The sequence below is a fragment of the Papaver somniferum genome, chromosome 5 (genome assembly GCF_003573695.1).
Source record: "Papaver somniferum cultivar HN1 chromosome 5, ASM357369v1, whole genome shotgun sequence".
In the NCBI taxonomy this organism is placed as follows: domain Eukaryota; kingdom Viridiplantae; phylum Streptophyta; class Magnoliopsida; order Ranunculales; family Papaveraceae; genus Papaver; species Papaver somniferum.
The window spans coordinates 86,389,464-86,415,909 of NC_039362.1; the positions used below are offsets into that span (position 1 = coordinate 86,389,464).

General features: G+C 35.3%; 2 protein-coding genes and 1 non-coding gene across 3 annotated transcripts; 1 reads left to right on the forward strand and 2 right to left on the reverse strand.

The window, feature by feature from the left end:
• Positions 1–15,679: 15,679 nt before the first annotated feature.
• LOC113282107 (probable sulfate transporter 3.3) lies at positions 15,680–20,902 on the forward strand. The gene is made up of 13 exons (XM_026531041.1): positions 15,680–16,390; positions 16,539–16,587; positions 16,719–16,926; positions 17,069–17,240; positions 17,349–17,414; positions 18,658–18,771; positions 18,896–19,012; positions 19,254–19,380; positions 19,488–19,774; positions 19,855–20,045; positions 20,137–20,222; positions 20,311–20,387; positions 20,467–20,902. Exons 1-13 carry the CDS (start codon positions 16,043–16,045, stop codon positions 20,623–20,625), a joined length of 2,001 nt encoding a protein of 666 aa, XP_026386826.1. The 5' UTR covers positions 15,680–16,042; the 3' UTR covers positions 20,626–20,902.
• TRNAN-GUU lies at positions 19,143–19,216 on the reverse strand. The gene has a single exon. It is a non-coding gene; the product is annotated as a tRNA-Asn (tRNA).
• A 1,842-nt stretch (positions 20,903–22,744) lies between the features above and the next one.
• LOC113279256 lies at positions 22,745–23,224 on the reverse strand. The gene has a single exon (XM_026527957.1). The coding sequence runs from the start codon at positions 23,222–23,224 to the stop codon at positions 22,745–22,747; it is 480 nt and encodes a 159-aa protein (XP_026383742.1).
• Positions 23,225–26,446: the final 3,222 nt, after the last annotated feature.

A 26,446-nucleotide genomic window follows, 5' to 3' on the forward strand; every position in this document is an offset into this window, starting at 1 on the left:
ATCTGTTTAGGCCTTTAAGTCTTTAGGTTAGTAATATGACACAGAATTAGCTAAAACTTTTGAGATTGTCCTCATAAGAATCTATTAGGCGAAAAAACCACAAACTTTTTGATCTTTATTACAAAGTTTTAATCATGTATTATGAATTTTCTTATCTTTTTTCATTAGGTACTTCCTTGGTGCTTGAAGGTTGCTAGAGGATTGGAGTGGTTTTGCCTAATCTTTCTAGTTTTCATCCTTTCTTCGTTTCATGGCTCCACTTTTGATGATTTTATGGCACACGCTGATTCAATCTCTACTTTCTGTCACTGTTACTATGGTTGGGGGAATAACGGATTTGGATATATGCTGCTCATGCCTTATTTTTAGGTTTTCAAGACACGCTAGCCGACTCTCATTAAATCTCTTTAACTTAATAACTTGTAAGAGCTTTTTCAACAAGTGGAACTCATTCACCCAACGAATTAGAGGAAATTGCTTATTAATAATGATTCTCTACCTCGTTCTTTCCTCCCAAATCTTAATAAATACTTTCTCTGTCTTTCAAATGGATTCTGAGTTGCTGCAAGTCCAACAAAAAATGGAAGGAACATCGATAACAGACAGGTTGAAAGCTTTAAGGGAACCACAAATCTCCACTGAAGATTTGATACAAGGGGCAGTACAATTCAAATTCAGTTTTTTAGGTAAAGTCTACACTTCCAAGGTGTATTCAGTTAGTGACCTGGATAAAGAATTCAAAAAGCTTTGGCCAAAAAACAAAGATATCTTTATCAAAAAGGAGGAAAATGATTGCTTCCTCATAAAGTTTCAAACCGAAGACGAATATGAAGTTGTCCTCAAGTTCAGACCGTGGTTTGTTGAAGGTGATATGCTAGTATTAGAACCATATAACCCTCAAATTCCAAGAAGCTCTGTGGATTTAACAAAACAGCTCATGTGGTTACGCCTATACAACATGCAACATGGATTTTCAAATCCAAAAATTGTCTACAACATTGTTGAGGCTATGGGACAAGTAAGAGAGTTAGACCCACCAGACTTTGTAGTCCAAAAAGGAAAAGTTCAGAAAGCTTTGGTACTTTTAGATATTAGAAACCCATTACGAAGAGGATTATGGGTTAAAAATGTTGTTGGAGAGGAGGTTTGGATTAGGTTGTTTTATGAGAAACAACCGTTCAATCTTTGCGGTTTTTGCTACACAATAGATCATAGTGAACTAGAGTGTGAAATTATTGCTGCATATATGCTTCAGCAACAAAGAGGATATTTTTCCTCTACATCTGTACTAGATCCACCTTCCTGGACTAATCCAGACACCAGAGTAAAGTCTGCAAACCAGCATGCAATCACTAAGCAAAGGAATCAAGATGCATATGAAGATACTCAGCCAGTAGTAGCTCAAAATGATGAAGGTAGATTAATGATTCCAACTTCTACTTGCATGCTTGCATAAAATACAAATCTTAGTCTGCTGCAATTTAATGTGGAAGTAAATAAGGATTCGGTCTTGTTAAATGAACAACATAAAGACAAAAGTGTTAGAAATATTCCTTTGGATACTTCCTCACCGATGACTGTGGTTGGTTGTGATTCTCAAGGTTTGATTCAAGTTCAAATAAAAAATAATACAATTTTGGAAAAACAGTCTAAAAGACAAGGAAAAAGAATTAGACTTGAAGAAGGTGGTCCTAGTTCTAATTATAATAATCACAGGGAATACCAGAACCTAGGAAAGGGATAAGATTTCAGGAAACATGTCTGAACAAAGCGTGGAGCAACAATTGAAGATGTTTAATGAGTCTATGGGTCAGGAAAGTGGGTACGAGTCGAATATGGAGATCCTTAAAACGTATTTGGCTTTGGGTGAATTTGATGTTTCCTTTGATAACTTTAATACAGGCTAAATAGATCCAGATTCACTCCTTACAGATAATGTTTTCAAACAGCCCTTACAAGAACTGGTTAATCAGATTGAAGATGATTTATTCAGTTATAACTCTACTAAGCATAATGTGGATTTCTCAGGAAGTGAGCGTGTAAGCTTGGATGTTCAATCACCATCTCCCAACTACTCTACTCCGTTACATGGTACAGTGTCAGAGCAAAACCACTCCAAGAGGCGAAAGGCAACCAAATCAAGCACTGATGGTCGGGTAACAATCTCCAAAAGTCTCAGTTTAAGTTCTAATTTTTTTATTTCTCAATTTGCTCCCTGCATTTTATTCCCTACTTCATATCTTAGAATATTAGGATTTAAATTGTGCATTCGAGTGTCTCCTCAAATTAGTTGTACTTCTTCTAAAATTATGAAAATACTCTCATGGAATGTACAAGGTTTAGCTGGTAAAGCGACTAGAGAAAATTTGAAAGATATCATTCACATTCATGATCCAGACATCATCTTTTTGATGGAGACCAAAATGGGCTTGAATAAAACAAATTTTTTCACTCAGAATTTAAGTTATCCTAATACTCATTTTGTCAGCTCTATTGGATTATCGGGTGGTTTGATATTGCTTTGGAAAAATGGATTTCCCTGTGAAATTGTGTGTAGCAAGGATAATATGATTCATCTTATTATCACTTCGAATTCATCAAAACAAGAATGGTTGCTTTCTTGTGTTTATGGATCCACATAATATGAACTTAAAAAACATCAATGGGAATTTATTAAGGATCTGGGAGAAAATGTTTTTCAAGCATGGGTTGTGTTGGGGGACCTAAATTTTCATATTACTAGCTCAGATGCTTCCACTAGTACCAACTCAATGGATAATTGGATCTGTAATATAATAAATAGTGCAAGACTCATGGATATGGGATACGCTGGTTCTTATCACACTTGGACTAACCGTGTGAATGGCCAAGGGCCTAAAAGATCCAGATTAGATCTATCTTTACACAATTCAAATTGGATAAGATATTTCCCTGACTCAAGAGTTAAGCATTTACCTTTTTTAGGTTCAGATCACTGTTCCATTCTTCTATGTAGTGAGCCAGAAATAGTGAAACCAAGAAACGTTTGGAAATTCTACAGATGTTGGTTAAAAGATCTGGTGTTCAACTATTATTGCGGATGCTTGGAACTCTTTGGCCAATGATGGGAATATATCTAATAAACTTGGTCTCGCTAGGCGTAAACTCTCAAAATGGAACATGGAACACTTTGGTAGAATTGACTTCCATATAAGGCACCTTAGAGAGCAACTATCCACTTTACAAATGCAACTGTATTCTGACGATATCTCGTGCAAGATAAATGTCACTATACAGAGGTTGAATTATTGGAAAAAAGTGGAGGCTGATTTTTGGCAGCAAAAATCTGGAGATAGGTGACTCAAGGATTCAGACAACAATACGGCATACTTTCATACATTAGCAAACAGAAGGCAGTGTAGGAATCGGATATGGTTTTAAGGGATGAGAAAGGAAAGTGATACAACACTAAAGATGAGTTGTAGTCAATTTTAACTTCTCATTTCTCATCTATTGCTCAAACTACAAATCCAAGTTTATCTGAGTCCTCTTTTGACATAATCTCGCCGATTATCACTCAAGCTGACAATGACAGTTTATTGGCAACGCCTTGTGAATAAGAAATTTTGGCGGTTCTAAAATCTATGCCGAGTTGGAACTCTTCAGGGCCGGATGGGTTTCAAGCGGGTTTATTTTTATCACAATGGTCAACTGTAGGAAAGGATGTCATTAATTTAGTTCAGCAATTCTTTGAGAGAAAAACAATGCCACCTTCATTAAATCATACAACCATTTTCTGATCCCTAAAACAAGACAACCCTTGACACCAAATGATTACAGGCCAATTAGCCTATGCAATGTTAGTTACAAAATTATCTCTAAGCTTATAGTTACAAGAATGAAGCCTCTCATGGAAAGATTAATCTCTCATACGCAAGCAGCTTTTGTTCCACGAAGACTAATTAATAACAACATTATAATGGCTCATGAGCTAGTGCACTCAATGAAAAAGTCAAGGAAAAAGCAAGGTCTAGTGGCTCTCAAATTAGACATGTCGAAAGCATTCGACATAATAGAGTGGGCTTTTGTAGATAATATGCTCAAGGCTTTAGGATTCTGTCAAGACTGGAGAACTAGGGGTGAGCATTTTATCCGTAATCCGCGGATTTAACTGGGACCAACCGTATTTGTGCGGATGAATGCTCGGACCGTTCGCTAATGGATTGGATGCGGATGAAAATTTTGAAATCCAACGGATTACAGATCGGATCCGGATGCAATCTTGAAAATCCGTTGGACATCCATATCCGTTAGATTAAGGCAATTATATAGTTTCTAGAAAATATATAGATAGTTTTGGAATTTTTAAGGTGTTTGCTTGGAGTGTTGTCCATGACACTTTTATATTTATATACATATATAAATGTGTAGGTTCTATAAGAAGTCATCTATATTGGCTTTATTTTTCATTATAAATTTTAACTAACACAAATCCATTGGATTATCCTCACCCAATCCGTTCATCCTGCATCCATTAGATGCAAATCCGTTGGATGTGGATTGGATGCGGATGCCAAATTTGAAATCCATAGTATATTGGATTGGATGAGGATGAGGTGAAAACCGGTCCATGCTCACCCCTATGGAGAACTATCATTCTTCAGTGTATTTCAACAACAACAGTGTCGTTAAGGCTGAATGGTGGTTTGTGCAAGTCGTACACTCCCACAAGAGGTCTTAGACAAGGGGATCCATTATCCTCTTATCTATTCATCCTATCAATGGAATACCTCTCCAGATATTTACTTTATGCAGAAACCCAGAAAAAACTGTGTGGCATTAAGGTAACAAAAAATTCAATATCCATAAATCATTTGATGTTTGCAGATGATGTTATAATCTTCTTTCAAGCAGATCAAGGAAGTATAGAGCAGTTTAAGTGGTGTCTCCAAAATTTTGGTAACCTATCAGGTCAGATAAAACTTTTATAAATCATCAGCTTTTATAGCGGGAGATCTTTCTCAGAATGATAAACTTGTTATTAGAGATACGTTGGGAGTAAAACAGCTATGTTCATCTGATAAGTACCCGGGATTACCTATTCTTTTAGGGAAATCTAAAAACCTTTCTTTTAGTTCGAACAAAGATGCTTATAAAAATAGATTGCAAGGATGGTGTTCAAAGACTTTAAACCAAGTTGCAAGATCAACTTTGGTTAAGTCAGTGCTAAACTCAATTCCTTTTCATTACATGAGCAACTTTAGGATTCCTAATAATCTAATTAAGCAATTGGAGGCAGCCCAGAGAAAATTCTGGTGGGCCATAAATCAACTAGAGGTTTAAATTTATTAGCTTGGAACTCAATATATGTCTCAAAAGAGGAAGGGGGACTTGCATTCAAAAATCTTCAAAAATTTAATCTTGCGTTAATTACCAACCTTGCTTGGCGACTATGTACTGAGGAAGATACAAACTAGGTCAAGATAATGAAAGCAAAGTATTCACCATACTGCAACTTCCTTCATCTTCAAGACTTGCCTACTAACACTTCTTGGGTTTGGAAGGGTATAGGAACAGGTTTGCATTACGTTAAAAAGTTTCATAAGTGGGATGTTAGAACTGGAGAAAAAATATTGGTTTGGTATGATAATTGGGTCTTAGGTTTGAATAGTCCTCCGACGCCTCGAGATACTTTCCTTGAGCCTGCACGTATCGTCTATGTCCCAGATCTCATGTTGAGCAATCCCAGGAGATGGAATGAACCTCTAGTTTCAGCTTTATTTCCTGATCACATTTCTCAATTAGTTCTGAGAATGTATCTAGTGCAACATGGGAGGGATAAACTAGTATGGGAGCCTAATAGAACTGGGAAATTCTCAGTTAAAACGGCCTATAAAGCTATAACTCAAGAAAACCATGATAATAGAAGTATACAACCTGTCAACTAGAAAAACTTGTGGAAATCGGAGGCTCCTCATAAAGTGAAATTGTTTATTTGGAAATGTATTAGAGGAATAGTCCCTACAAAGCAAAAATTAAACCTTACAACCCCTCAATTGATCCACTTTGTCCAAGATGTTTGCGAGACGCTGAAACTTTACAGCATCTTATCATTGACTGTGACCACTCTAGGTCAATTTGGTTGGCTTTGAACATTAATATCGCAACCTTGCAAACACAGCAAGTACTTGTACAAGATTGGATATCAAGTTGGTTTCAGAATGATGTAACTCAAATATTCAGAAGCAAGAGAAACAAATCTGGATTCTCAAACTTATGATTACTGCCTGGTCACTCCGGAAAAATAGATGCACAAAGGTCTTTCAAAATAAGAATCAGAACATTTTATACACGGTGCATTCTATTAATAGCATGATGAACCAATGTTATCCACTTCAACAGAATAAGGAAAAACAGACTGACCAAGCTTGGTCTCCACCACAGTCCAATCAGCTTAAAATAAATATGGATGCTTCTTTCGATTATACTTCTAAATGTTTTGCTATTGGTCTGATTTTACGTGATTCAGCAGGGCACTGCAGAGGCATCAGAGGCAAATACATAAATGAAGGAATAAATCCAGAGCAGGCGGAATGCCTGGCCATGAAAGAAGCCATCATATGGGCCAGGCATTATGGCAGCACTAACATCATCCTTGAAAGTGATTGTGCAAATGTTATTAACTCGGTCAAGACAACCATCTCCACGGTTCACTGGATGAACCAAGGTCTTGTAGATGAAATAAGTCTAATGCTAGCTTACTCTACTACTTTGTCAGTAAACTTTGTTAAAAGAATTGCAAACAATGCAGCTCATGTAATAGCTAATGAGTCTAGAACTCAAAGACGGTCTTTTACTTATTTTGTTAATTTCTCAGACAAATTTGATATAGCTATCAGGAAGATCAAAAGACTGTCAACCTAAGGTATGTAAGAAACTTTAAGTTATGAAATATAATCTGCAGTTCGTATCAAAATAAAAAAATATGCGATCATGACATCATACCATGCGATTCTAACATCATACTACACGACAAGCAAAAAGAGTGGGTTAAAGTTTTGTTGCCTTGAAGTGATGTTGTATACATGTGGTCTAGCAAAGCAGTCTTCGGCGAAAAAGAATATGAAGCAGCCAAGTAGTGAAAATACTCGTATCTCAGCCCGGGACCGCAACAACAACTAGGGATCCTTAATTTGTCAATGTTATCCCACACGTCACATGACTAAACCTCATACTTTCTGCATGTCTTTTGCTTTTGTCGTAAGACACATTGTTAGAAAGATATAGAAGCAGTCATGGTCAAGATGATTACACAAAGACGCCCTTAAAGGAAGACCATATATGTGTACAACACAGAATAGAACAAGGTTTATAAAGTATAGAGTACAAAGGAGATGTATTGATTTATGTTCGCACGAAAGAACAATAAAAGTATGGTGTATGTCTAAAGTTTGATCAACTTCTAAAAGATGAGGAGATATATGCACTCTTATTCATGGTTTAGGGCCATACACTTGCCCCCATTTAGATTCCATATCTAGTCCTTTCTTTCTATCTTTAGATGTTCCGCTTCACCATCTTTATGGGTCGGTTGATCCTTATTTGTGCAACTGTGGGGCTGTGACGATAGGATAGACTAATGAATATCGATATCAATATTAGTAGGTAATAGTAACCACCTTAATAGCTTTGTTACAATTTAAACAAGATATGTCATCAATAGGTGGAAAAAAAGTCATCACTAGAAGACCATAATCAACGTTGCTTTCAGTTATGGAATCAAATCTTGATTTTACTTTGGGTTGGTCATCAAACACTCACTTGTCGAGTTCTTTCCATATCACCCTTATCACGCCGCATATACGAGAAGCCAGAAGCTTACACCCGCCTCTTTTCTGGCCTGTCGCACGCGTCAAAATTCCGAGATTGTACAACTCCAACCAAGGCCGGTTCTAACATTACAGTGGTGGTCGGTGGACCAAGCAAAATAAGAAAATATGGCCCCTTATAAAGAAGAGCTTCGGTGTCATGGTTTCTTTGTTCCTGCACTACATTCACATGTATGGTGGAGGCTGCGAATGTCTCATGATAAGATAACTGAAAAGAAAAAAATTGGAAAACAAAAATGAATGCTTTGATTGAATTATGGCAGTGGAACATTGGATTGTTGGAGAATGTCGTTTTTATGCGCCATTATAAGTTGGGTCTCTGAAGTACTACTAACTACTTTTGTAGTAGCCAAAATCATCATTGATACCTAGGTGGACCTATTTGGATACTAGAATCTTCAATTCTCTCCCATACCACTTGGGCCTTTTCTTATCGGAACTAACACTTTTCCAGTCCACCGTGTAAAATAATCATGACAGCCTTGTTGCTCACTACTGTTTGCTTGAAATGTAAAGAGTTTGCTTGAAATGTAAAGAGTTTCTTATCAGTGGCATACCGGGGTAATTCGGGACACAAAACGTTCGAGTGATCGGCCGAGTAATGAATTCTTGAATAATTTAAAACCATAGTCAAATGTATACAGAAGGAACATTTTATTTTTTACTTTTTAAGCTAAACCCAATAGGAGAATTAATGAATGGAAAAATCAAATGAGGGGTATGAAGGTAGAATTTCAAGAAAACTGATCAGAAAAGGGAAAGAATACATTTACGACCCAACCCATAGTGTTTCATCTGCCAATTAATTTCAGGAGCTTTTAGTAGGTTTTTTTCTTTTTTATTATTTTTGGTTTAGCATTTTGGGAGTGACAAACTTGATGTCATTCTATCTGGAATATCTTTTACCACCATATTCTCCCGTACTGGTGATGCCGGAGATGGATAGTCATCGTATTCACAATTATATGTATACGTGGATAGTCCTTTAATCTATTAATATTAGCACTAGCAACATTACTAATTAGACTTAGTCTTATGGGCTAGATTGGAGGTGCTAGATTGGCACTTAAGTGTTGCAATTCAAAAAAAATGTGGCAAAAAAGTTAACACTAGTTCTCTCTCCTACCAGTTGCTAGCATGTGAACTAGCATGCTAAATAGTTACCCTGAATGATTCGGCGCCTGATAAACCACATTTTCGCGGAATGGTTCAGCGCTGAGAGATTTATTTTTGATCTGACGGCTGATATTTAAAGCGCCGAACCATTCATCGCTGAGCGCTGAATGGTTCATCGTTGAGCTGACGTGGACTGCTAATCTAGCTGCTAGATTAACACTCCCATAAGAGTTAGAAGGTAGTCCTGACTGTTAATCTAGCTGTTAGACTAGCACCCCATAAGACTAAGTCTTAACATCTCTAGAGAAATCCATTGTCTGTTTCTTATATTTTAATAAATAAATCTCACCTTTCTCGAGTTCATTTTAAATGACTAGACCGACAACATTAACAACACTACTACCTGGACCAGTAACAATATTTGGGATTTTATAACAACTTTTCTAACAGATTCATCAATAACCTAACCAACAGATCGAACGATCCATTGTCCGTTTCTTGTTTTTATAAATAAATTTCACCTTCCTCGAGTTCATTTCAAAGAACTAGACTGACAATATTACTACCAGGACCAGTAGCAATACTTGGGATTTTATTAACAATTTTTGTTGTAAATTCATCAATAACTTAATCAACAACTCAAACAACTATTTCCTAAACAATTTCACGTTCAATACTACTTATATTGGTGCTTTCTCAGATATTAGCAATATCTCATCCAGGAGAATGCACCGGAGATAAACAAAATATTCATTAATTTATGAGGAACCAATGAGATAAGATCTACTGCATAACTTATCTCTTAATGCTAATTATCAGTATTTCCAGCAAACCTGGATTGATGTCAGCATATCCTTGCTACCACGCCCTCATTCTCATAATTATCAGCCGAATTAATTTCTCTTTCAACAAGGCTTTTCTTTTTATTACTGGCAGATCTAGGTTAACCATTTAAACTAGGTTTTTCTCCTAAAGATTTTGGAACATATTTTTGTTTTCGTGGATCAATTACTCTAACAGTATTGGTATAATTCTTCTCAACTGAAGTGGCAGTTTAGGCATTTTTCTCAACGTTTATTTTACTTTTACCCAAAACCTAACTTATAACACGACAATGCTTGCAAAAGAAAGTTATTTTTTCATATATTATTGAGATAAGACATGCATAACCTTCTCTCTCAACTAATATTTCCTCTTGAAAATCCTCAAACAAATCAACCTCACCTGGCATGCGAAAAAAATTAGCCACATTATTCATCGTTATGACGTTATCCACGGTCCACTTTAACTCGAGTACTAACAACACTAACTGACAATGTTAAATAAGGTTATTTTTCTCTCTAGTACTCAATACCTAAATCATATAATCTTACCCACACCTGAGTTAGAGATTGTTGTTAATTTTTAGGATTAAATTCAGGTATCCATGTCTTTTGATGAACCATACTTGGTTTTAAATGCCAATTTGGCGAATGTGTATACCATCAGCTTCATCTTTAAACTTGAAGCAGAAAAAACTTCTACCCAAAGGTGATAAGTTTCGTTGAATATCTTTTGATCATATATATGAGCTTCAACTTATTGTATAAATCATTAGTTCTAAAAGGGACAAATCCCTTTGGAAGACTTAATTTTCTTATCAATCAATTTTTGCAATCATCCGCACCCCTTTAGTATTTGTCATCTGATATCCGATTAAGATGAGGTTACCCTTAAAGCAAGATTTTGGGAGTTGTGCAACTGATACATCTAGTTGGAAGTTCGTAACTAGTGAAGCAATATTGGGTTTGCTCTAGCATTATCAGTTCTAGGTGATTTAGTGGTTTATGTTGATAAAACTCTATTTATGATTATTTATTTTTTTGCGGAACAACGACATTATGGAAATCCTAAGGACAAATGGAAGAGGAAGTCATTATCTTACAATCAAAACTAAAATACAAAAGGGGTATGACAAGATTTCATCTTAGAATCCTAAAATCGCCCTTTTCCCCTCATCGAATATAGGAGCTAAACATTATTTTATTTTTCAAGGTTGTAATCAATGGAAATCTACACAAAGATTTCCAATGCTCCATATAAATTTTTCTACCTCTTTCTCTGTATGTCCTATATAAAACCACTAATACAAAAAAAAGTATGCCTTTAATGATGAAAGCAAGAAAATGGAAAGGAGTTACTCCTTCCCTGTGGTTAGTTTTCCTAAAAAACAAGTATTACAGAATGAGTAATTCTTCCAGATCTGTTATTTTTTTTCAATCTATACTTCAAGTGAAATGGCGGTTGAGAAGAATCCTAAACAAACCATAGTATACTTTCTAGTTTCTTTGTTCACTTTTCTCACTTCTTTTACCTTTTTTACTTGGTTTTTTAACCCTGGAGGCCCATTCTTTTCGGTCCAGGTTTTCTTTTCCCACTCCTTCGCCAATTTACTGCTTCGGTTTAAACGTTATAGAGTATGAAAATAGTCCATCCCATACTCTTTCTCTAATTTTGAGTACAATCGACTTAATTTCTTTGCTTTGTTCTATCTATGTATCTTTTATTTATCATAAAAAATTGATGTTATTTCTACTTCTTTCACTCCCAATCTACAATTAAAATTTTAATTATGTTTTTTTTTTAAAAAACTCTCATTTCTAAGATATCATTATGTATTCTTACTAAAATTTCTTTAAGCCAAATTCTGGAATTTCAAACTTAACAGTTAATCAGTTCAGAATCTCAAATTTTTTCTTGTTCTTGATAAAATAAAATGAGAAATAAAATTTCTTCTGATATAAATCAGAATCAATCAAATTTATGGGTGAATTTCTTTGCCGAATTTGTGTACAATTCGCCACCATTATATATACATATGTTTGGTACGGTGCCGGAATAATCTGGTTGAATTATTCTGGCTAAAATAAAGTGTGAAAGTTTGTATTAAGTTGACGAGTTGCTAATTAAGGTTTAGACGCTTTCCTTCGAAAGTTAAATCGTGAATCGTGACATGGCTTGTTTTCTGTTTTTGAATAATCGAATCTTATGTTAAATCTTGAATCCAAGTGTTATGGTTAATTTTTATATGCACAATAAAATTTATTGTAAAGAGTGTTCCACTGACGGTGAAAATTTGATAAGTTTTGAGTTTTGACAGGCTAACCTGGGTCGTTAGATGACGACACAAGGACAATTCAGATCGCTAAAAAGCAAGATGATTGTGTAGGTTAATTTATGACCTGTAATAACTAAGTTAAAGTGATGTCAAAAGAAAAATTAAGATCTAGATGTACCATATGTGTAACAAATATAATATAAGTTAATTGTTAATGGGTGCCAGTTATCGAGGAATGTGCTAAAATTCATATAAAAAACATTTTTAGTACTATATTTTATATGGATTTTGATATCTCTATGGCTGGTACGCCATCAACCGTATTTTGATTTTTATTTTAGAAAGTTGTCAAGATTCAAACTTTAGGTTGAGGTACAACCAAAGCATACGAGTTTACCAACCTTCTGTCCTTCTCTATCAGTAGGGAAAAAGTAAACCAATCTTCTCAAAATAGAACTTTCGGTTTGCCATAGTTACGAAGTTTTTCTTGATTTTTTCTTGATCATTGCCATGGTTATAGGCACAAAGTTAGCAAAACAGTTGTCGAATTCGAACCTATGTTTGCTAACATATATAATATAATATAATAATTGCTTTCGAAGCCACTAAGATGGTGGGAAATCAAGGGTCAGGAGATTTCATTCATCAGACCTCCCGAGTGTCTCGAAAGGACTGGGCTAACTCGATTATTGTAGGTACGAAAAGAATCTCTAGCTTACTTTTTCAAATTGTTTTTCTCCAAAGGTGTTTGTGAAAGCAGATAAATATCTGACCTTTTTTAATTTGTTAATTGGGGAGCTTACTAAATTAGAAGACTTATCCTTTGGCATCTCTTTTCGAACAAATATTGATCTACTTTCTTCAAAGATATTCTCCCACAATCATCACGAATTATATACTGTATTTAATTTGTATTGAATCTAGGATGAGAAAATAATCTATAAATAGAGTAGTTTAAGGGAGTTTGGATCCTAGTTAGCAATTTGGAATTCAAGAAATGAGCAATTTGGAATTCAAGAAATGTAAGGAACGGCAAAATTACAAGTATTATTCGATTAGGTAAATTCTAGATTCGGTCAACTAATGTTTCATGATTTGACAATATTCGCAACGTCGTACGTATGTGTATAATTCTTCTTAGAAGTATGAATTCGGAAAGATAAATTAGGCATACATTAATGTGTAAAATATATCATTTTTAACATAATTTCACTTTTAGTTACCATGATTTAATAATTTTAATGAGCTATATTGGCATACTCATGACTACCTGTTCAAAATCCTTCACCATTTGCATTTTCTAAAAAAGTTAGATGCTGAAAGATTAAAATACGACAGAAAACAATGATGTGGTGTTTATGGAGAAGTATTATACTGGTTGTATAAATCCTTAATTCATAAATATGCTTATAGTTCGTTTCAGATTGAAAATTTGCTAAACTAAATCGGCGTTCCACACGGACGCATATGATATGCATATAATCCGGATTTGAAAAAGTTAGTTATAATTCATGTATAATTATGAGAATCCCTAACTAGGGGTTGGATACCACATAAGAAATAACATTTTTACTTAATTAAGTTGAAAAGTTAGAAACTAGTTTGACAATAAAATTTCCGGAAAATTTCTAATTTTTGTTGGAAGTAGAATTGTTTTTTTTTTTAAAAAAAAAAAAAACTGAATACACCTACCAATGGAGAAGCAAAAACACTTCTAAGTTTGGTTTTCAAACAGGCACTAAATGTACCAGGGCGGAATTCTGCACCAAATTGGCTGAATATACCCCATGGGACCTAACATTTGCATATAAAAACCATAACCTATCTTAGAAGCTACATTGAATCATGACTATTGTTGTCTTGTTAGGGGTCATGTTCATTCTTTCATTCTACTAACAGCCAATTCAATTTGTCGCCTCAATCCTATCTTTTAGATGAGTTGCTAACTCTATGATTGATATAACCTCATTACCCAAATGGTAGAAATTAATCATTTGACATAAAAGTTAAATGTGGTGAGGTCTGCCTTATAGAAAGATGGAGAAAAGGTCCGACAGGAGGAACAATTGGAATTTAACCGAGCATTGTTCGACAGAGCACCAATGCTACTGGTCAGACTCAGACAATATATCTCACTTGTTTCTGCAAAGTGCAAATGAGTGTTTTAATGCAAATGAGTGTTTTAACCCAGCAATTAGTACGAAGAACACCGGCTGTTTTTCTTAGCCAAATTAAAATAACCTCCGTTAACCAAAAAGAAAAACAATCACGGCCGTAACTTGTGACGCACGTTGTTGAAACCCTTCTTAGACGTCGATAATGACAACTTTTTTTTTCCGTGAGAAAAAACCTGCATTTGGCAGCCGTCATATACTGCCAAGTGCCAACAACAGCAACACATCAACTTCAAGTAAGAAAAAGGTCAAACTTAATAAAGGAAGGATTCAGCATCAATTAGATTCTGTTCATGACAGAGCAATAAACAAAGCCCATACATGCCTACTATACTACTGGTGCTGAATCTGATGATGAATGAGAGAGCCGGAGACATTAGTACTATGGACCGTATGGTGGTCATCAATTTGCAGCGCAGAGATATTGGTATGGACCGTAAAATGGTCATCAATTTGCAGGAAAAGAAATTATGAGACACCCACCTATAGCACTATACACCATAAAGTTTTTTCTCCAAATAGTCATCAATTCTATATACGACAGACCAAATCGCAATTTGCAGAAGACTCAATTTCCACATTCTGTTTTCTTGGTAGGGCACGTGTATGTATTGCATGTATTCTGTTTTCCTGCTAAGCTAGCTAGCTTGCTGAATTCGCATCCACAGTCTTCAATCTACGCATTTATTACCTCACTTGTCTCTCTCTCCCAATCTAGCTCCTACTTGCATTACTAATCCCATTATCTGACTACTAACTACTGATCGGCATTCATAAATTTCATAACCAGCTTAGAGAAGTGCACCATTCAGGGCATGGTATATTCTAAGTATCTTCCATACTTAACTTCTGATCATCTTTGGAAACCAGCATATATATGCACCTTCTTAATTCCTCTGCACTTTAACAGCTACGCCTTAAATATCTTTCACTAGCTCCTCTAGTCGACTACATGCAGGGACTATGCAGTTTAGGGCAAATGGATGCAACTGCCACCGATTAGATTTAGAGTTATTCTTAAGTCTTCTATTCTTATTAACTCCCTTTCCCTAGCTTCTCTATTATAGAGTCTAGACCGCATGCAAGAGCCAGGTAGTTTAGGATGCAACTGCCTTTATTTGCCAATTAGGTATTTCAAGTTATTCTTAGTTCTTCTGTTCTTCAGTGGTTAATAAGCCTAAAATACTTTTTTTTCACTTTCCTTCTCTAGTCTTAGAGTCTAGACCACATGTAGCATATCTGTACATACATACTCTTTTGTGTGTGTGTGGCAACTGTTGTAGATAAACTCAACTAGCTAGCTCATCCAGCTTTCCTATCATCAAAAGAAAAGGTGAGAGTGGGCTCACTTTCTCAAAGCAGAATAATTTGTTGATATATAAATCTTACCCACAAGACAAACCCCAAATCCAAAAAAAACCGACTCCCTCCCCTCTCACTTTTTCTCTAGCAAGGTCTCTTCCACTTGCACTCCTTGTTGGGTAGTCTTGTAGAGCTAGTACTATACACCTCTTGTTTGGTAGCGGTCTCTAGCTGAAGTTGATTGAAATATAAATCAAGGAATGACATCTTTCTATTTCTCTATACTCACTTGTTTTGATTCTTACTTATATGCTATGACTCTATGACTATGATAGAGTAGCTAATACTATTATTACTAGCTAGTACCACAACTACAATATATTCAGAAGTTTTCACTTATCATCGGCAACAAGCCAAAGAAACACACCTGTTAGGTCATTTTCTAGCTTAGCTTAGCTAGAGAGGTCTCTTTAGGTCTCTATATTATGGAACCTACAATAATGGATCCTAATGCGATGAACAACAGCAACAATTCATCATCTCATAATTTCCCTCATCATCATCAGTTTCTTGAAGTTTCATCAATGGAAGTTCACAAAGTAGTCCCACCACCTCCAAGAAGCACAGCTCACAAACTCAAAAACAGACTCAAGGAAACTTTCTTTTCCGATGACCCTTTCCACCAATTCAAAGGCCAATCTCCTAAAAGGAAATGGATTCTTGGGGCTCAATATTTCTTCCCTATCCTCCAGTGGTGTCCTAACTATACTTTCAAATTCTTCAAATCTGATATTGTTGCTGGTCTCACTATTGCAAGTTTAGCCATTCCTCAGGTAATATCAACAAATATATATACATATATAAACACTAATTCCCTTTACTCAAAACATATCATATTAATTCTTTGTTTTAGTGCAGTATTATTTAAATGTCATTGATACCCATTTTAATTAATTCTTTTCCCCCCTTACTTTCAATCAGGGTATTAGTTATGCTAAACTTGCAAATCTACCACCAATTCTTGGGCTCTGTAAGTGTTGCTCTCTTCGTCCAAGTTATATAGGCGGAATTCAGGATGATCCAGTGATCATTTTTGTTTGTTGTTGTTATCCTTGATGTCTAGCTGACATTTTTGCTTCTTTGGTGGCAAACTATGTGCAGATTCAAGCTTTGTACCACCACTGATATATGCAGTACTTGGAAGTTCAAGGGATTTAGCAGTGGGGCCAGTATCCATAGCATCATTGATATTAGGATCAATGCTTAGAGAAAAAGTTTCACCAGCAAAAGAACCTCTCTTATTTCTTCAACTTGCATTCACTTCTACTTTGTTTGCTGGTCTTTTTCAAGCTTCACTTGGAATATTAAGGTCCAAAAATAATTCATAATTCAATATTCACCTTCTTTCCCAATAACAACCTTGCTTTTTTGACTTCTTTTTGTTTCTTGTATATTACTACTGTTATGCATGCTGATTTTTTTTTTTTTTTTTTTTTTTTGTTTTTGAGCAGGCTTGGATTCATAATTGATTTTCTATCTAAAGCAACCTTGATTGGATTCATGGCCGGTGCTGCAATTATAGTTTCTCTGCAACAACTCAAAGCCCTTCTTGGGATTGTAAATTTTACCAAACAAATGGGTGTCATTGCTGTTTTGAGCTCTGTTTTTCAACATACTGACGAGGTCCACAAATCAAACATTTTTTTTAAAAATGCTCTCTTTGTTCAATTATGAAGATTCGTGAGTGATAAGTTTGACTCATTTGGCTTTATGGTTGTATGGCATGTGCAGTGGTCATGGCAAACTATACTCATGGGGTTCTGCTTCCTTGTATTCCTCCTTTTGGCACGACACGTTGTACGTTTTATTCTTTCTCTCTTTTCGTTTTCTCACATTACCTTTTGTTTCTATGTACGTACACTTAGTTTTTTTGAAACCACGCGTAAAATACCCATACCTTTTTCCTACAGGATAAAATGGATAAAATCTTCATTAATACAATATCCATGAATGTTTGATTCGTAGTAAACAAATACAAAATCTTCTTTTTTAACACGTAAAATTCGAAATTTAATATGAACGACCGGCAAAAGCCTCAAGGATCATAATGCATTTCCATTTTTGCTACCTCGCTCAAGAAAACAAAAGAACAGTCGGCATTCTTAAAAGTTACTTGTCGGCTCTTTTTGAATGCACTGTTAGAACGAAAATATAAGTTGGCTATGAAAATTATATTAGTTGGTCAACGATTATCTTATCTTTCAGAATTCTTGGGACATGAACTTTAAACCCTGTATTATTAGTCTAAAGTACTTAAATAAAATGATTATCAGTCTCTCATGTCATCTTCATGAGAAAAGGAAAGTGGGAGACAACTTTACAGGTTCATTCTTTTAGTATAATTACCACAAGAACTCGGAACAAAATTTGTCTCTCTTCTTGCCTAATGCGAGTACTAAAATCAAGTTTATTAGGAACGTTGATTATTTAGGCACTCAATTATATATTCAAAAGTAGATTGAAATTCTTTGTGGCCCGAGACAAAAGTGAATCTATTTTTCAAGATTCTCACTAGAAAGCAGTATCTTTGTTTTGAATAAAATTCCATTAACTACACTTTACTAGATCCCTTTTCTAAAAAAACTATCCCGTTTACTACACTTTGAATAATTATCGTGGTCTTATAATATTTAAAAGTGTTTTTAAGTATAATTTTTAATAACTTACAGGGAAACTTTGATAAGCAATGCCTAAAATACCTTTTGCTATCTTCTTCTGAATTGTTTTTTATTACCTTTTCTAAAATATCTATGGCACTTGAATACCAATGAAATGAAAGAAAAGAAGGTGTTTTCTTTAAATAATCTTATATAATTATTTATATTAGAATTTTTTATGCTTTTGGGGCGTAGTTTTAAAGTGACCCTAAAAATTGGAACAAAATTTTCAAAAACAAATTGAGCTTTCTAACCATCTGTGCACAATAAACTAGGCGCAATACTTTTTTCTTTTTTTCTTTCTAATTGTCAGATGGTATGGTTTTCTTCCTAGAATTGATAGTAAGTTACTAACAAAGGAACGTATGATAACGAAATTTCAGAGCATGAAAAACCCAAAGTTCTTCTGGGTATCAGCTGGAGCTCCACTTTTGTCTGTGATACTTTCCACTCTTGCAGTCTTCGTATTCAAAGCTCAAAATCATGGAGTCAGCATTGTAAGCTTTAGATTGTCAAATTTAATTTGTATCTCTCTTTCTGCATGATTAAATCATTTGTCGTTACCTTTTTCAATGCTTGTATCTAATGTTGTTTTCGTCGGTTTTGACGGTTCTTTTCTAGATTGGGAAGCTAGAAAAGGGATTGAACCCTCCATCATGGAATATGTTGCATTTTGGTGGAGGCCATTTAGGACTTGTTCTCAAGACTGGGCTCGTCACTGGAATTATTTCCCTCACCGTAAGTGTCATTTTCTAGATCATAATTTTGGGTTCGAAACTGAAAATAAATGAAGATAGTTAGAATTATGTTACTTTAAAAGATGGAAACGAAAAAAAGAATGTTTTGAAAAAAAATAAAAAAAAAGATTCGCTAGAAACAGGGATTGAACCTGTGACCTTGTGGTTAACAGCCACACGCTCTAACCAGCTGAGCTATTCCAGCTTTGTTGTTAACCGTTGTTTTCTGAATATATTTATAGGAAGGTATAGCCGTAGGCAGAACATTTGCTGCACTGAAGGACTACCAAGTAGATGGAAACAAAGAAATGATGGCTATTGGTTTCATGAACATAGTAGGATCTTGTACCTCCTGCTATATTACAACAGGTTTGCATTAACACCCGTTTGACTTTATTAAGGTTTGAAATTGACCCAGGAGCAACAAGCTTCACATGTTGGTTTGGAACTTGTCTAATGGAAGTTTGTTTTCGTAGGTGCATTCTCCCGGTCTGCAGTAAATCATAACGCTGGGGCAAAAACAGCTATGTCTAATATCGTCATGTCTGTAACGGTGATGGTGACACTACTCTTCCTAATGCCGTTATTCCGATACACACCGAATGTTGTACTAGGGGCGATCATCGTCACCGCTGTGATTGGTCTGATCGATATCCCAGCTGCTTATCTGATTTGGAAGATTGATAAATTTGACTTTGTAGTATGTGTTTGTGCATTCTTGGGTGTCATCTTTATATCAGTCCAAGACGGTCTAGCTATTGCGGTAAGCTGGATTCTTTTCACTGGAGAACCAAAATACAAAAAAAATCTATCAATGCCAATGACTAAGTTTTTCATTTGTAGGTTGGAATATCGCTCTTTAAAATCCTCATGCAAGTTACAAGGCCAAAGACGATGGTGCTGGGAAACATTCCTGGGACTGACATCTACCGCAATCTTCACCATTACAAGGACGCAAAATCTGTCCCTGGCATTCTTATACTAAGCATTGAAGCTCCAATAAACTTTGCCAATTCAACTTACCTTAACGAAAGGTTCGTTGCTTTATATGGAGACAAAAATTTCAAAAGTCTTGGTTATTTTGTCAAATATGTTGAACTCATCATCAATTGTTTTGGCAAACAGGATTACAAGATGGATACAAGAATTTGAAACACAAGATGGAGTTGGGAAACATTCTGATCTTCAACATCTGGTTTTAGATCTTTCGGGTAAAACCCCGTCTCTCTTTCTCTTTCGCTATATAAATGTGTAAATTACTTGTGAGTTAAGTGATATAAAACGTTTGATTGTGTTCAGCTGTGAGCTCTATCGATACAAGTGGTGTTGGACTCGTTAAGGATCTGAAAAAGAAACTGGAGAAACGTGATCTTGACGTGAGTTAACAAGGATGTCATTTCATTTATATGGTATGTACGTACAACATGTCGTTTGATTGCTTATAAATTTTTGCAGCTTGTGTTGGTGAATCCGGTTGGCGAGGTCATGGAGAAACTACAGCAAGCAAATAAGGCTGATAACTTTCTATCTGTCGATTCCCTTTACTTAACTGTCGGAGAAGCTGTTTCCTCACTCTCTTCGAAAATGAAAATGCCAATATCAAGCCAAGTTTGAAGCTGGACTTTTGAAACTTCGTATTGTTACAATGCTGATGATGGAAATCATTCGTAAAGATCTAAAATGAGGACAAGTATATAGATGCTCATCGACATTGTAATGTAATTTAATTACTTTGTTGCCTCTACTTTTAATTTGCATATATCTATATTATAAAAAGAAGTGGTTTGTAGCCTGATAAATTCGATCATCGATTTCGTCATCCCACGGCGTGGATCGATTCGTTATATGTTCTATATAGACGTCCATCGGATTGTTGGGTTTCCTGATTTGACTATGCTTCCGTAATAAGATGTCTTGACCATTATATATCGGGAAAAAAATACCACGTTAACTACGTTTCCTAATAAAAATAGGGAGAGGGATATATTCAAATTTCCTTATCTGACTACGTTTTGAGAGATACTTACGTTTCATCTACAAGGGAATACAAAAAACAAAAAAGGAAACCAATGCAAAAAAAATCGCAATTTTTTTTTTCAAAAAAAATGTAGACAGCCGTAGGACATTAGCACAATATCACAGTATCTATATATGTACTAGGTATCAAGTTAAACTAACTAAATTATGGTAAGGTAAAGTAAGGAATTGGAGAAAGTTGTTGGGCAGGAAGCTTCACCCGGGTGCAACCTGGTGCTTCATTCTCTTCCTTTCGAAGCAAATTAAGACAAAGCAAAAAGAAAATGTTACCAAATAGACACGAACTCAAAAACACGAATAACACCCCATGAAATCATCTCTTACAAATTAAATACCCAATGACATAATTTAATTTGCAATTTAAAGAAAGCCCGAGGAGCAAGCATAAAACCTTGCCCAAAAACATAAAAAATGAACAGCCTAAAAGTTTGACCCGGTCAATCAGACCTTTGAGGATGCAAATGTACAAATTGCTGAATGGAGACAAAGTTGTACAACAAAATGGACAAACAAACTCGGTGTAGTTTACTAATATTCTATGTACAATTTTAGAACCATGTATAGAGATATTAGATTCACGCATATTACAAATTAGCCTTGGGACAGATCCAAACATTGACTTTGGCCATTCTGCCGCTTGGACCGTTAGCTCGCGAAATGTACATCCGTTCGTTGTATATATGACGGGGATTTTATTATTTTGGACGTTCGGGATTGACGCCACGATATAAGAATATATGACTTTGAAGTAATAATAAGGCTGTTATAAAAAGAAGTGATGTCTGTCTTGGGTAATAGACGGCCCTTGATTTCGGCAATCCGACGGCTGAGAAAGATAGTTGGCGAGATTTCTATCCATCCGCCCGTTTTAGACATATAATTTTGAGAGATATTTACGTCCGTCGGTTCGTGAGATAATCTTCTTTTAATATTTTGTTTTAGACGGTAGGGATTATGCCCCGGCCCGGTGCAAAACGAGACTCAACATTTCCTTATGTGACTCGAATCAACATTTCCTAATGCGTGTCGGTTTCCTTGAAAGTTTTCATGCACTAACTATAAATATCCTTTCTGATTTTACCAAAAAAAAAACAAATATTAATTTGACGACTTTATAGATTTTACCTAATCACGGCTAATTTTAATACGGATATCATATTTGTCTTTAAATTTTCTAATCCACGGCCCATCCGGCTACTATGACCCGCCTAATTGAACACGCTATTGTGACCCGACTAACTAACACGGTATAATATGACACGACCAACTAAATATCAGGACCGTTGTGGTATTGACCGGACTAACTAAATATACTCCCGACTATTATAGATGGACTAAAATATGGGAAGACACTGGCCGACCGACCAAACAATAAACAAAACTCTAAAAGGTTGAACCCCGGCCGTAGGACGGGGTGATACCTAGTATATATATAAAAAAAAAACTTGAAGCTCGTTACGACGTGCATGATTGTGTGGTTAAATCGAAGAAAAGCCTAGTTCCCTATTAATGCAGCATAGTAGTTGATTCATTTTTATACGTCGTGCATTTGGGATTCTCAGGATCAGCCCATAAACATTTGGATGCCAGAGGAGTACGGACCTAAAGTCCGCATCTTTTAAAAGTAACCAATCATAATCTGTTTAGTTCATTTTCTTTTAATAGGAAAGGAAATTCATTGATAATTTAAAAGAGTTCAACGTTGAGTTCTATCTCTAATAAGAGATTTTAGCCAACCAGGAAAGGTTGTAGCCCAAAACTCATCTAATTTGGAGTTTCTAGCCCTTCTAGATAGACTATTTGCTACTTCATTAGACTTTCTATACACAAATGTGAATCTCCAACTTGTAAAACTCCCTAACAAAGTTCTGCAATCTTGAATAACATTATTATTTGTCCATATGACACTCCCTATACTGTCGTTAATGGCTTTGACTATATTAAGACAATCACACTCTAAATGTAAATTCTCCACTGCTTCAGCTTTTGCCCACTTTATAGCTGCAAGGGTTGCTAAAGCTTCAGCCTGAGCTATCCCATGGATTGATTGAGCTCCCCCACATTGACTTGCATCATTAAACAATATCAGACCTATGCCCATATAGTTATTTTCTTTCACAAAAACAGCATCAAAATTCAGTTTCTGGTATCCACTATCAGGTAGCTTCCATGGCATGACATTTTGGGTTTTTTGCCAACATTTCTTCCTACCTTACTTATCATGGGATTTGCATTTCATTCAGTAAGTTCCTTATTAACTTGTAATGTAGAACTAATAAGATGAATGCAATGCGGAGATTGCAGAAGATACGAAGAGAATGAAAAAGATACGAAATCAGAGAATGAAGTTAATAAGATGGTGAAAAGAAGATTGCAGGAAAACGTTCTTCAAAGTTTTAATGATAATAATAATCGATGTCTCAACTCGAAACAAGACTCAGACTTAAATAGGCTTACATAGACGACTTGAAACTAAATAAAGAAGTTTAACTAACGTAGGAAACTAGAGTTTAACTAAAAATAGAACTCTTAAAACTATAACAGGAAAATAAAAAAAGACTAAGCTTATGCTGCAAGACACTGTGCATGATGTACGACATCAATCCCCCTTCTTGAATTGTGCTCGTCCTCGAGATATCTGGAAGCAACTGCAACTCATTATCTCCATGGAAAGTGAAAACTTCTTGAACATTGAACACATTGGATATGTTCCAATCAGTTGGAAGATATATGACATATGCATTGTGATTGATACGTTTCAACACTTTAAATGGACCATATTTCTTCATTTTGGTTTTATTGTAAGTACCAACTTAAAATCTCTCCTTACGTAAGTGAATCATAACCAATTCTCCTTCTTTAAAAGTCTTAAGGCATTTGTGTTGATCTGCAGCTGCCTTATACTTTGCATTTGACTCCTCAAGTTTTTTCTTAACTTCATGATGAAGTTGAGAAGCTCGTTCAATCATTGCATCATCTTTTGTATTGGATTTCTGTAACTTAGGAAGCACCACAAGGTCCAGAACATGATTAGGAACTTTAGAATATACAATCTCAAAAGGAGTCTTACCAGTAGATCGATTCACAGAGGTATTAAAAGAAAATTACATATGTGGAAGGAGAATATCCAATTGTTTGCAATTGTCCATGCACTTTGCTCGAATTAAATTACCCAAAGATCGATTAACTACTTCTGTTTGACCATCTGTCTGTGGATGAGAAGTAGTACTAAACTGTAATGTAGTTCCAAGTCGCATCCATAAAGATTTCCGAAAGTAACTCAAAAACTTTGTATCACGATCAGAGGTAATTGATTTTGGTACTCCATGAAGATGAACAACCTCCTTAAAGAATAAAGAAGTTATATTAGATGCATCTGTAGACTTCTTACAAGCAATAAAATGTGCCATCTTAGAATAACGATCAACCACCACCATGACTGAATCATTACCCTTAGCAATACGAGGCAATCCCAAAATAAAATCCATACTTACATCTATCCAAGGTGCTTCTGGAACTGGCAATGGAGTATATAACCTAGTATTTTGAATAGTACCTTTAGCTTGCTGGAAAACCATGCATCTCAAAACGTACTTTTGAACATCACGCTTTAAAGAAGGCCAAAAATAATGGTTTTCCACAAGAGCAATAGTCTTGTCACGTCCAAAGTGTCCACCAAGTCCACTTCCATGAAGTTCTCTAAAAAGATGAAGACGTAAAGATCCCTGAGGTATGCATAAACGATTAACCTTGAATAAAAAACCATCCTGAATAAGGAAATCATCTACGTTATTAGTTGTAGAACCACATTTTTCCCATATGGACTTAAAATCTTCATCCTCTGCATAAATTTCTTTAATATAATCAAAAGCAAAGCACTCACTACGAATACATGCAAGTAGATGAGCTCTCCGACTTAATGCATCAGCAACTTGATTAGTCTTTCCACTTTTGTGCCTCACAGAAAATGTATATTTGTTGATTGTAGATAACCAACGATTATGCATTATGTTAATCTTGGCAGAAGTTTGTAAAAACTTCAAAGCATGGTTATCAGTATTAAAAACAAATTCTCTATGGATCAAATAAGTATGCCACTGTTTTAAAGCTTGAACTAAATCAAGCAATTCAAGTTCATATGTAGACCACTTCTTATGAGTATTTGTATTCTTCTCGTTATGAAAAGCAACAGGATGGCCTTCTTGAGATAATACTGCACCAATGCCAATGATTGAGGCATCGCAATCAATATCAAAAGGTTTAGAAAAATCAGGCAAAGCTAGAACTGGAGTTGTACATAATTTTTGCTTAAGAATATAAAAACTTTTATCAGCTTCTTCAGCCCAAACAAACTTTTTCTTTTTGAGACGTTCAGTAATAGGGGCTGCAATAGTACTGAAATTGCGAATAAACCTTCAATAGAATGAATTTAAGCCATGAAAACTTCGAATATCTTTAACTGAAGTAGGAATAGGCCAATCTTGAATAACTTTAATTTTAGAAGGATCAACATGAATGCCTTTATCAGATACCACATATCCCAAAAATGTAACCTCAGAAGATATAAAAGTACACTTCTTAAGATTCACAAACAAAGTATTATCTTGTAACACTTTAAATACTTTAGAAAGATGAAGAAGATGTTCTTTTCCATTACGACTGAAAATCAAAATGTCATCGAAATAAACAATAACAAATTGACCAAGGAAAGGTTGTAGAACCTGATTCATAAGGCGCATGAAGGTACTTGGAGCATTTGATAATCCAAAAGGTATAACAAGCCACTCATACAACCCTTCTCTTGTTTTGAAAACTGTTTTCCATTCGTCTCCTTCACGAATACGAATTTGATGATAACCACTTCTTAAATCAAGTTTGGAAAATATAACAGAACCAGCTAACAAATCAATCATATCATCAATACGAGGAATAGGGAATCTATAAGGAATAGTGATTCTATTCAAACCTCTGCAATCAATACACATTTTCCTACCATTATCCTTTTTGGGTACTAAAAACGCAGGACAAGCACAAGGACTATTGCTTTGTCGTATCAACCCTTTGGCTAACAAATCATTAACTTGTCCTTGTAAGATCTCATGTTCACTTGGGCTTAAACGATAATGTGCTTGATTAGGAAGAGATGCACCAGGAATAAAATCAATACAATGTTGTATATTTTGTAAAGGAGGTAAAGAAATAGGTAACTCATCAGGAAATAAAAAATTAAATCGAGATAATAATGGTTTTACCTTTTCTCGAATATCAATCATTGGTTTATCCACTTCATGAGAACTCAAAGTGTGAGAAGTATGTAAAGAACGAGCAATAGTAGCCACCAAAGCGCTAGTCTTTCCATCACAATGTTCACGAATAACAGAAGAAAATTTGGATGGAC